At 41.9% G+C, this 13,242-nt stretch overlaps 1 protein-coding gene across 7 annotated transcripts in view; it reads left to right on the forward strand.

Moving 5' to 3' along the window:
• LOC136858074 (sentrin-specific protease 1) overlaps positions 1-13,242 on the forward strand; it is a 322,570-nt gene that overhangs the window by 209,042 nt on the left and 100,286 nt on the right. For all 7 annotated transcript variants that reach the window (XM_067137329.2, XM_067137330.2, XM_068225408.1 and 4 more), the window contains one exon: positions 11,314-11,451. In XM_067137329.2, the coding sequence (XP_066993430.1) occupies positions 11,314-11,451 (138 nt within the window). The remainder of the gene's footprint in view (positions 1-11,313; positions 11,452-13,242) is intronic.

Here is a 13,242-nt window from a genome sequence, read left to right on the forward strand (position 1 = left end):
ATCTGCTAATGTACAATCTTTAGAACAATTGGACGGGATGCTTCATAGGTTGGACACCGCCCTTGCTCAGTCTTTACCCAGAGGGCCCAAAACTAAAGAGGAGACTACCAGTCCTGTCGCCATTGTGACACAAGGACACCCAGTTCCGGAAATACCAAAGGAACAGAATGTACAACGAACCACACCTATCCGATATTGAGGGTATGAAGGGCGACCACATCAAGAGAAAGTGCCATACCAAAATAGATCAACATGGAAGAATCCAACTGAGGCCCAGCAAGAAGAGGACAGTTTTCTATTGGGAAGAATTGAATAGACGATGGTGAGATACTCAAGATTAGATGAAAGAACAGCGCAAGAGAGATGATCAAGTAGAAGTCACCTCATTAGAGTATCAGGAGTCTTATCGAAAAAGAAACGAAACACCTGCCCCGAATTCAGACACAACAGGTGCCAAAAAAACCCTCAAATTTTCCCTTAGGAAGATTGCCTGAAAACAGGATGAAGGGAGAGCCGCTCTGCGTGACCCAAGTATATTATTGGCACTTAGAGGACTTGGAACTACTCCACGAGGACACAATAACCCCCAAGAGTCCAGCATAGCTTACCAGTAATTGCCATTAGGATTGGTTACACATAATTATGTCATTAGTAGATTCAGGAGCTCAAGCCTCTCTCATTTCAACTAGATTATTGGAATCCATAAAGAAAAGAGATGATGTACTTTTGCTGCCTGTTGTCCAACTTGGGATTAAAGGAATTGTGCCTGATAAATGCATTAAATGTAAGTTGCAGACTTTTGTGAAATTCATCATGGGGAAATGTTCAATTCGAGTATATTTTTAGTGCTTTCGCAGATTAAATTTAATATTATCCTTGGTTCTGATTTCCTTATTAAACATGGAGTGATTGATTACACTGCAAACGTCATTACATTTTACAATATTGACCCTGTAGAATTACAGCTGATTGAAGGAGATGATGGTCGAATACAAGAGATAGATACCCCATAGGAAGACCTTGATGGTGGGAATAGCTACGCTGCACCAATTGAAAATGAAGAGGGTGATCCCAATGAAATGGGACCCATTGAAGATGTGCCCATTATAGAAGAGATGTACGACGAGGGTTCAGACTACATCACATCCATAGTCAGTGTGATTGAACACCCAGCGGCTAACAAGGACGTTGCATACCCAGTCGAGGAAATCTTCAGAACTTATACAGATGTATTCTATGATAAACCCAGAGAGATCCAAGATTTTAGATACCATCCGGATGTTAAGGATATCCCCACATACAGGAAACGACCCTATCCCATACCAGAAAAGTACAGAGCAGAGGCAAGAGCACTCATCAAACAGGTGGAACAAGATGGAATAATATCAAAATGCGTCACACCCTATGTGAACCCTTTGGTTATAGTTCGAAAACCTAACAGCAGTTTGCGAACATGCTTAGACGCTCGAACTTTAAATGAGACATTGATCACGCAGTACGACCACCCTCCTTTACTTAAAGACATCATCCGAAAATTCTACAAAAGAAATACTTCACTCTCTTAGATATGACTTCCTCTTATTTTCACATTGTGTTGGATGATGAGAGCATACCTGCCAACCTTCCCAATTTACCCAGAAACTTTCCGGTTTTAATTCGTCTTCCGATTTTCCGATTTATTTTTACTTCCTATTTTTGACCAATATAACCTCTAGTACGGCCAATACACTTCCCCTGGGATAAAGGATGAATTCTTATGTGGTTGTGTAATTTACGAAACCTCATTTTCAAGCGTATTTATTTTATGCTTTGTTTCGTGAGTGTTTCGTCCGTCGCCTTCGTGTATCATGTTTCCCACTCACTACAACAGCGTGTGCGTTTTATACAAATGGGGATTCTGGGTGGCAATCGTCCTGCAAGCAAGAGGGCTAGCGCGCTAACGACTCAGTTAATCGGGATGAAAGAATGAGTTTGTTATTGTGTTGTTCGTGCGCTGTTAACATCGTTTCTGTGCGTAGTTTAGTCGGAGTTGTAGGTCACGTGTTTTTTTCCCTTGCATTTCTATCCTTTCTCCCTCTGTCAAAGTCGTATGTTAATAATGTATGGGACATATTGAATTGTTTTGTATGTGGTAGTTTCGCATGTTTAAGTGCATCATTTTAATGAGTTGAGTATTTTTAAGGGGGTTGTGTCGGTGACAGTTTCTGGTATTTTCTTTTCTCGTTATGGCCAAAAAATATAACAAACGTTATCTCCAAGTTTCAGAGACCTATAAATTTCCGTTCCTTTTACCGTCTGATAACGGATACTTCCGTATTTTCTTGTGTAATTAACGCCCTTGCATAATTTACAGATCCCAATATTTTTGGGTCCAAAGTGGAGAAAAAGAAATGTTCACGTATTTGACGCACCCAAAACTCCGAACTTCCAACACGCAGTTTCGGACACGTTTCGGAATAAAGATGTCAACTACTCAAGTAGCAGGCTTCCTGTTGCAAAAGCGGGCATTCCAAATATAGGGCAACGTGCTGTTATTAGCCGGCAGGAAATCCCATTGCATTAGTTTTAAAAGTGTTTCGGGAACGGGACATTGTGTGATCCCAAAATCATTTGTCAGTCCACAGTATTCGAGTAATACTGCATCATACAAACTCGCGGTGATCAATTATGTCGAAACGTGCGCTGCGGTGGTAACAGAAGTGCACTTCAAGCAGCCAACAAGTCTCGCAAAGCATTTTACGGACCAAAAAGCGGCAAGTTTCCGTAAGTAGAGGAGAATCTGCTTAAATATATTTGTTACTTATGCCGTTTCTCACGAAGTGCTGTTTTTTAAAGAATGAGAAATAGCCGCTGCACATGGAATCAGTGTCTCGGATTGGATGGTTAGCCGAAGCTTGATTAATTTTATGAAGAGAAATAGACTTTCTCTTCGATGAAGAACAACATTATGCAAAAAATTATGAATGATTTCAACCATTTTCATCGCTTTGTGATTGAGAAGCGTAAAGTGAAGGAATATTTGATCTCCCTTATAGGGACTGCAGGTCAGACGCCAGTCAGTTTCCATATGCCACAAAATCGAGCAATCGATATGAAAGGAACATACAGTGTTATCGTACGTGCTAAAACCAAACCAAACCAAACCCCATGGCACTACAGCCCTTGAAGGGCTTTGGCCTACCAAGCGACCGCTGCTCAGCCCAAAGGCCTGCAGATTACGAGGTGTCATGTGGTCAGCACAACAAATCCTCTTGGCCGTTATTCTTGGCTTTCTAGACTGGGGCCGCTATCTCACCATCAGATAGCTCCTCAATTCTAATCACGTAGGCTGAGTGGACCTCGAAGCAGTCCTCAGGTCCAGGTAAAAATCCCTAATCTGGCCGGGAATCGAACCCGGGACCTCCGGGTAAGAGGCAGGCACGCTACCCCTACACCACGGGGCCGGCTATCGTACGTGCTACCGGAAGCATAAAACAACGATGTACTGCATTGCTTGCTGTAACAGCTGATGGCAGAAAGCTTGCACCTTACATTGTACTAAAACCAAAAACAATGCCTAAAGCAAAATTTCCACGAGTGATCCACGTTCGTATTCAAGAAAAAGATTGGATACGATGCCCGGCCCTTCTCGAGTTGGACAGTTTACTTTTTTGCCTTTATGTCATTGTTATTACGTGAGTTGTACTTTTATTAGTTCATGTTTATTTCACTTCAGGTCGTACTGTCAGCCCGTAATGGGAAGAATATTTTCCAGTGTCGGTACTTCAAACCCACGTGTCTAACTTACCTGATGTACCGTATTTGACTTTTCAGAAAAAATCTCGCGCCGGAATTTTTCGCCAAATGACAATAACTGCAGATGAGTTGAACCAGTTGTGTTTATTGTATCTTTTAAATGTATATGAATTGTAAATAATTTACAAATATCTGAATTCTTTGAAGTTTTCGCCTGTACTTTTTGTCAAAAATGTGCGTTAATTAGGCAAGAATGCGGTATTATGCATTTTGTTACGTGTGTCGTTGTGACATAAATATTATTATTCCTATGTGAGTGTCATAAATGAGAATGATTAGGTACATTACCTTTAACCATTTTTATGTTAGTTTAAGATTTTAAATTTAATGGTCAATTCGCATTGTAACTGTAGATATGTATGCCTTTTATCCTGACCTTTTTTCACCTAGACAGTGGTGGAATATATGTGAGGAAATCCAAGAATTAAAAATCTTCCTATTTTTGATTTTTAAAAGTTGGCAGGTATGTGAGAGTAAAGTGTTTACAGGTTTCATTTTCGATAATATCGCGTATGCCTTCAATGTACTTCCATTTGGAATATAGAATTCTTGAGCCATATTAATAAGGGCTTTAGAGAACCAGCTATCTGATGATGTTTTCACTAGCTATTACTACCATTTATGTTGATGACATCTTGATGGCATCTGAAACATTGGAGCAACATCTAGATGATGTCCATAAGGTATTGCGAGAACTGGAGGCCAAGAATTTCAAGATAAATGTGAAGAAGAGCCTGTTTTAAAAAAACAGAAGTTCTGTTCCTTGGTCATTTAATTAGTGGAGATGGCATCAGACCCAATCCAGCTAAAATCGAATGTATTTTGAACTTTCCAAAGCCAGTCCGGATTAAGCAGGCCCGACAATGTTTGGGTGTATGTCAATTCTTTTCCCAGCACTGCCCAAACTACACAAACTCTAGCTGTGTTACAACAGTTGCTATGAAAGAATAATCGATCGAAGTGGACCAAGGATTGTGAACAATTGGTCCTAGCCACCAAGGAGATGCTTAGTAATTGTGTTAAATTGTCATACCCAAATTTTGAATGGTCCTTGCATATAGAATGTGATGCTAGTACGATTGGAATTGGAGCGGTGTTGTACCAAATTAACCCAGCAGATCCTAACTCCAAACTCTTCATTTCTTTTATGTGTAGGAAAATCAGGTCTCAAAAAAGGCATACATCGTGATGGAATTGGAGTCATTAGCAATAGTGTATTCATTGCAGTACTGGTGAAAGATTATTTTTGGATATCCAGTCACAATTTGTACTGACCATAAAGCTCTTACATTTATAATGTCATCAGACCTGGAAGAAGTTGATCTTTGGGCATAGGCAAAGCCGTAGAAGAGCACATTCCCACCATATCTCTAGATACCTTAAATGATTACTTTTCTCAGCCTAAAGTCGGACCAGTTCCATTACCGGCTAATCCCACAAACTTAGCATGCCGTTCCAAGCGTGACCAGTTCTCTTTCCACACCGTTAGCGCAAATGATGTGAAACGTGTGCTGTACTCTATCACTTCTGATGCGACAGATAATGACGGTATCTTGATAAAATTAATTAAAAACATCATCGGGGCTGTACTACCAATACTGACTCACATATTCAACTACTGCCTGACCAATGGAGTATTCCCTAACATTTGGAAAGACGCAAAATAAGACCTATCCCAAAAAACAATGCCTTGAATTCTCCATCAGATTACAGCCCTGTGTCCATCCTGCCACCCCTCGCAAAAGCACTCAAACGTCTGATTCATGCACAAATCACTGTATACCTGACCCAAAATTCCCTCCTTGACCCTTTTCAATCCGGCTTTAAAAAAGGACATAGTGCCGCAACAGCATTACTGCGAGTTACGGACGACATCAGACAAGCAATAGACCAACGATATGTGACTGTAGCAACACTACTAGACCTAAGCAGAGCCTTTGACACAGCCGTGGGTTACTACTGCTGAAACTCCGTAGTCTCAACTTTAATATGACATCTCTTAAATTTTTTAGCTCTTACCTCACTGACTGTCGGTAATGAGTATCAATGGGAACAATGTACTCAGGATGGCAGAAGTCAACAGGTGTCCCGCAGGGGTCGGTTTTGGGCCCACTTTTATTTGTTAGTGTGAACAACATAGGGGACGCATTGGAATATAGCAAGTACCATATCTATGCAGATGATCTTCAGATTTATTATCACTCATATCCACAATACATAGATGTAGCCATTGACAGAGTAAATTTTGACTTACGATGACTGAATGACTATGCGAAAAATAACAGCTTGTTAATAAATCCTAACAAAACTCAGGCTATTATATTTGGTACCAAAAGGAACCTTAACTTGTTAAAAAGTAGACATGTACCCCCAATTATTTTAAATAATATTGCCAGGCCCTATTGTACGTCAGTAAGAAACTTAGGCGTTATAATGACTGAGACACTAAATTGGACTGAACAAGTGACAAATACATGCCGTAAAGTGCAGAAATCCCTTTTTCCTTTCAAACACTACTCTACTATATTTCCAAAACATCTTAAAATACAACTGGTAAAATCCCTAATCTTACCAATTCTAGACTACTGCGACACTGTACTTACGGACATATCTCATGACAGTAACAAGATGCTTGAACGGAGTTTAAACACCTGTATTCGATTCATATTTAAGCTGCGATATGGTTTTCACATTTCACCTTATTACAGGGAGTTGTCATCGCTTCGTGATCATGAGCGTCGCAGTCTCCACATGTTATCCCTTCTGCATGGAGTTCTAAACACAGGTGTACTAAATTGTCTCTCTTCAAAATTTAATTACCTCTCCTCCTATCATAACCACGATACTCGATCTGGCTCCATTTTAACAATATCTCTGTCACTCCAGGACCTACAACCGCTCCTTTGTAGTCGCTGCCGCAAGGCTGTGGAATACCCTACCTGCTACCATTAGGGATTTGCGTTTTCGTAGGAGGTTTATGATGGATTGCCGAAATAACTTTCTGAATACTTCTAGCTGACTTTTCGATGTGTTTAGTGTGAATGAGTGCGTGAATGAGCATATTTTCATAAAAATTAGAAATATATTCGCTAGTTATAGGTTTTTACTGTGTTTTCGTCTCTTATTATCACTATTGTTAGTTTTATATTTATTATCATGTACATATAGATTGTCTTGTTGTACATTCTATAATCGTTTTTTTATTACAATGTCCATATTTTCTATTAGTACCGGTACTATATTATTTTAAAAAGATTTGTTGTATTTAAATATTATACTGTATGTATGTTAATTATTTTAAATATTGTGGTTAAGTGTCAGAGAGGGCCTTGAGCCCTAACTTCGCCACGAATAAAGACGAATTAATTAATTACTTACTTACGAAGTAAGTATGTATGTATTCATACAGCAGTTTAATATCACTGTTGGGCATCTGCCCAGATTAAAGGACATGCTTGCAGAGTCCTTAAGAAGCAACCTCACAGAGGAAATACAGGTCCAGCCCATTGAAGTACTGAATGATGAGAGGAATTTCTGTGGAAACTTCGCTACCGTGCCCAGATGCAACGGAGGGATAGGAAGACCTGCGAGCTAATCAGGTACTTTAAAGGATCCATCCCTGCTGACGACGATGAATATCCCTGCATTCATCAACTAAGTAATTTAGTTACTACGGTGGACTCGTCTGCAAATATGTGGACCAAGCGCGAACTAAAACTAGGATCTATGCCCCACCTAAATTATGGTCTGCAATAATTTGGCACTGCCACTCTATTACCGGATATGCTAACATGTACAGTGTCACCAGCGTTATCCAGGAGAAATTAATTTGGGAATACATGAGCAGGGTTGTTGCAAGGTTTTTAGAACTTGCGACATATGTCAAAAGATAAAGCCTAACAACCGTCTGCTGCAAGAAATCCGTAGACCCATCATCCCAGAGTGACCAAGAGAGGTGTTGGCCTTAGATATCTACGGCCCATTGCCAAAGGCAGAGATGCCAACTATTATGATTCAGTCGTAATAATTACAAATTACCCATCATAATTACACCTTTACGAATCACAGACCACAAATTACAATTTGTTCTTGATTTTTAAATCTAAGTGTGTGAAGTGTTCAAAAGGATTCACAAGGAATGCCATTAGAGCTTGAATTCTCAGAATATTATTTTCGGATTTCTCAGTAATCATTTATACCCCTTTCCTGTCCCTCGTTTAAGAATATTTCGAGTTTTCACGCGCCGAACGCTGTGTGTGCTTCCAGTGCCGGCAAAATAGGCATCTGTGAAGTGGTATATCTTGCGGAGTTGTTGTCTTTGTTCATCACATGATCAGACTTTCATACCTCCGTTTTATTGTGAATACTGTGTGCATGACGAAGTATTTATTGCGATTTTGGTTGCCAAATTCTTCTGGGATATATGCTAATCGTGTGTATCAGGTGTTAATTGAACTTGTGTTTTCAAAACAAACTATGGGAACATACTGTAGAATATTAATGTCATATTTGAACTTGTGTTTTCATCTCGTGAAGTTCCGAGAGAACATAGAATCTTTCAGTGCCACATTTAAACTTATAGATTCTTTTTCGTAATAATTATTCACAGACCGTGTTGAACAGTCTTCGAGTGCACGTAATTTCAATAATTATTTACGGACAGTGTAGAATATTCTCCGAGTGTCATTAAACTTGTTTAATTAATAACAAACATGCTAATACGTTCGGAACTTGCATGAACCGTAAATATTACGTTCAAAGTTGTGTTCAAATCATAAAAATGACGAAGCCAGTCAGTTAGGAACAGTGATAATACAAGTTATCGACCTAATAGAATTTTTCAGACTGTCTTGCCAATATCAACGGACTTACGTCGCGAACTTCACATTGTAAATGTGTTTATAATTGTCCCAAGTATCAATTTGGCTTACGTGCAAATTGTGATCAGTTACTCAGTTCAATTGTTTTCTTTTCAAGTGTCAATTTCACAAACCTTTGTGGGTGTTTGAGTTAAATATACAAATGTCACTTTCATTAACATTTGACATATCCCACTTCTAATAAATTAATGCAGTATTTGAAGCAAAAATAAATTTATTCAACAGTGATACAAGCGAGTTGAATACCATACGGAGGACTTGTGTGCTCGTCACGCCTGCCCTCTCGGTATTCTTGTGTTAGATCGAATCCCGCAACGTGTGCACCTAAACATTTGAGTAATTCTAGAACGTCGAGAACTTTGCATCAAAGACGGGCGCGTTCCCTGTCCAGACCGAGCCCAATAATCATCCCGGAGTCCAGACGTTCCAGACTGCTACAATGAATCAACTCAACTTGTGTAAAAGATGAACAAATTAACAATAAAACCAAATTTTCAAAAGAATTTAAATTCAGTGAACTAATACCCCTCTCTGTACAAACTCCAATGCCTACGTACCACCCCCTTTGAAACACTCCATGCTCTTCAAGCTAGTATCTGCAGCTAATGATATATAAATATATATATATATATATATATATATATACTTAATATTTTGCAAAATGATCACAGGAAACTCATTTGCTAAGGAGGAATTTTCTAATATCCAAAGGAAAACATGATCTTTATAAGCATGTAGCTATATTTTTACCTTTTACAGAGATGCCAACTATTACATGTCAGTCGTAATAATTTTGAATCAACCATCATAAGGTTCAAGAACAGTTTGATGTTGTGAATGGGAAGATCGAAGAATGTGAATTGAAAATAAGCGTAGAAAAGAGTAAAACTCTTGTTGTGACCAGAGGGGAGAAAGAAGGGAAAGGTCAGTTTAGACTTGCAGACAAGCTCCTGGAAGTAGTGAATACATTCAAATACCTGGGGAGTGAATTAATGGAGAATGCTCGACTGGATGTTGAGATTAGGAAGAGGATTCAAGCTGGGAGCCTTTTCTATCATACACTGACGGACAGAGCAGATGCATTCACCAAGAAGGAGTGGTTCGAAAGGGATGAAAGTTGGGGAAAAAACAGAGACGGCACGGACGAATAATTGATGTTTATTTCAAACCGATATGCGGGTTACACAATGCGCACGGCATCGACTCAGTAGGATGTAGGACCACCGCGAGCGGCGATGCACGCAGAAACACGTCGAGGTACAGAGTCAATAAGAGTGCGGATGGTGTCCTGAGGGATGGTTCTCCATTCTCTGTCTACCATTTGCCACAGTTGGTCGTCCGTACGAGGCTGGGGCAGAGTTTGCGAACGGCGTCCAATGAGATCCCACACGTGTTCGATTGGTGAGAGATCCGGAGAGTACGCTGGCCACGGAAGCATCTGTACACCTCGTAGAGCCTGTTGGGAGATGCGAGCAGTGTGTGGGCGGGCATTATCCTGCTGAAACAGAGCATTGGGCAGCCCCTGAAGGTACGGGAGTGCCACCGGCCGCAGCACATGCTGCACGTAGCGGTGGGCATTTAACGTGCCTTGAATACGCACTAGAGGTGACGTGGAATCATACCCAATAGCGCCCCAAACCATGATGCCGCGTTGTCTAGCGGTAGGGCGCTCCACAGTTACTGCCGGATTTGACCTTTCTCCACGCCGACGCCACACTCGTCTGCGGTGACTATCACTGACAGAACAGAAACGTGACTCATCGGAGAACACGACGTTCCGCCATTCCCTCATCCAAGTCGCTCTAGCCCGGCACCATGCCAGGCGTGCACGTCTGTGCTGTGGAGTCAATGGTAGTCTTCTGAGCGGACGCCGGGAGTGCAGGCCTCCTTCAACCAATCGACGGGAAATTGTTCTGGTCGATATTGGAACAGCCAGGGTGTCTTGCACATGCTGAAGAATGGCGGTTGACGTGGCGTGCGGGGCTGCCACCGCTTGGCGGCGGATGCGCCGATCCTCGCGTGCTGACGTCACTCGGGCTGCGCCTGGACCCCTCGCACGTGCCACATGTCCCTGCGCCAACCATCTTCGCCACAGGCGCTGCACCGTGGACACATCCCTATGGGTATCAGCTGCAATTTGACGAAGCGACCTACCTGCCCTTCTCAGCCCGATCACCATACCCCTCGTAAAGTCGTCTGTCTGCTGGAAATGCCTCCGTTGATGGAGGCCTGGCATTCTTAGCTATACAAGTGTCCTGTGGCACACAACAACACGTTCTACAATGACTGTCGGCTGCGAAATCACGGTACGAAGTGGGCCATTCGCCAACGCCGTGTCCCATTTATCGTTCGCTACGTGCGCAGCACAGCGGCGCATTTCACATCATGAGCATACCTCAGTGACATCAGTCTACCCTGCAATTGGCATAAAGTTCTGACCACTCCTTCTTGGTGTTGCATTTGCTCTGTCAGTCAGTGTATTTGTAGTGTAAGAAATTTGTTATGGGACAAAGATGTGCCAATGGAACCAAAGGAAAAGTGGTAGACCTTAGTTTTGTCATAACACATTTGTCAATAGGTTTAAATATTTTAATAGTTTGAAAAACAATTTTCCTCAGGTTTTTTTTCTTTTTTTCAGGTTATAAACTTCTATATGAACCTCCTGATTGAGAGAGGCAAGGAGGGAAAGTATCCAACCATGTATGGATTCAATACATTTTTCTACCCGAAGCTTATTCAGTCTGGCCATTCCTCACTCAAACGATGGACTCGAAAGGTTAGTATAGCTGTTTAGTTGTAAACTTATTTTATAGTTGGGGTTTCTGTCTTCAGTGTTGAAAGGGTATGTATATTTTATGGAGGATTTTCTATAAATGATTTAGCTAGGTAGCCTGTCTAACTTTGCTTGAACTGAATTTGCATGAAAATTACTCATAACTTAGTCCAGATATCTTGAATATTTCAATATATTAAGATATATGTGTAGTATGGTCCTCTACTACCAGACATTTTTGGAGCTTGCACGTTGAAGAAACACAAACTCCTTGTGTTGAGGAATATTATTGTAATGGTTACTGTGTCTGCCATGTTGAAATTTGAGAGAGTCTGGCGACGTCACCATCTGGTCCGCCCGTTTCCTCTTAGACTCTGTGATCGGAAAAACAGAGGGGAAAAAAAAGAACAGTAGAAAGTGTCGTAGTGTGGATGGCAAAAAATATTGCGTCAAGAAAGAGATCTAGAGAAGTGTGTTATCGGGAACCCTGGCTGTGTACCGAGATGTAAGTGATAATTAGTGTTAGTTCATAAATTTTAGTAAAGAAGCTACCAGTCTAGTGTTAATTTATCTTACTACCCTGCCAACTCATCACAACTGGTGTCAGGATCGGGTTCGACTGGTAGCAGTAATTTCTAACAAATAGTAAAATGGATAGCGAACAGTTTCGGGCTCTCCTCAATAAGTTTAGCGAACTCTCATCCAAACAGGACGAAATCAAGAGCGAACTGAAACTGGAATTGAATGAACTTAAGGGTGGACAAAGTAAGTTAGAACATGAAGTGCGCTCTCTCGACAGAAAATCAAAGAGTGACATTATGCACGACGTACAGGAACGGGTTGAAAAACAGATCAAATAAATACCCCAAGTTGTGGAGTCAGGGGTTCGAGACCTGAAAGAGGAAGTAGCCATCCTTCGTACGAGAGTGACAGCCATGGAGACTCGTGCTAGCACCACCAGCCGCGATAGCAGCTTCAGCACCGGGAAGGTAAAACCCCTGCGCTTCGACAGGACCACACGTGGATGTCCTGGCGGACACTGTTCGAGACCGTGTGCGGGCACAACGGTTGGACATCAGAAGAAAGAGCCTGCACCTAATCGCCGGACTGCAAGGAACAGCAGCGGAAGTGCTACACAGCCTCCAGCCGGGTGCTTCCTACGAGGAGATTGTTAAAGCGGTCAATACGGAAACAAGAATGAAACTCATATCTTTGAAAACACAGTCCAACCTATAAGGCGTACTGGGCCCAGTGGTCGTCTCTCATGGTTAGTCACGGAGTACTTACCCACGTGTGGGAATCGACCGATGGAAAGCAGCACATTGCCCAGCTGATAATTCCCAGGAGCATGAGACAAGAAGTGCTGACTGAGTTGCATGCCGGCACTACTGCCGGCCACTTGGGAGTGAATAAGACCCTAGATCGTGCCCGACAGCGTTTGGGTACACCTGAGGAACGATGTTGAGAGGATGTGCTAGCTGTGTGACACTTGCGCAGCGAGCCAGGGCCCACGTACCGGGAGTAGGGGCTAGATGATGCAGGACAACGTTGGAGCCCCTTTTGAAAGGATCGCCATTGATGTTGTGGGACCATTCCCCGCACCTGACGCCGGGAACCGTTACCTACTCTTGGCCATCGACTACTTGACAAAGTGGTCAGAGGTCTACATCATCCTGAATCAAGAGGCAATGACAGTGGCCGACGTTTTGGTCAAGAACTTCTTCTGCCGATTTGGTGTCCCGAGGGAGCTTCCTAGCCACCAAGGCAGAAACTTTTTTTAGTCCAGGCTGATGC

This window comes from Anabrus simplex, chromosome 1 (genome assembly GCF_040414725.1).
Source record: "Anabrus simplex isolate iqAnaSimp1 chromosome 1, ASM4041472v1, whole genome shotgun sequence".
NCBI classification, from domain to species: domain Eukaryota; kingdom Metazoa; phylum Arthropoda; class Insecta; order Orthoptera; family Tettigoniidae; genus Anabrus; species Anabrus simplex.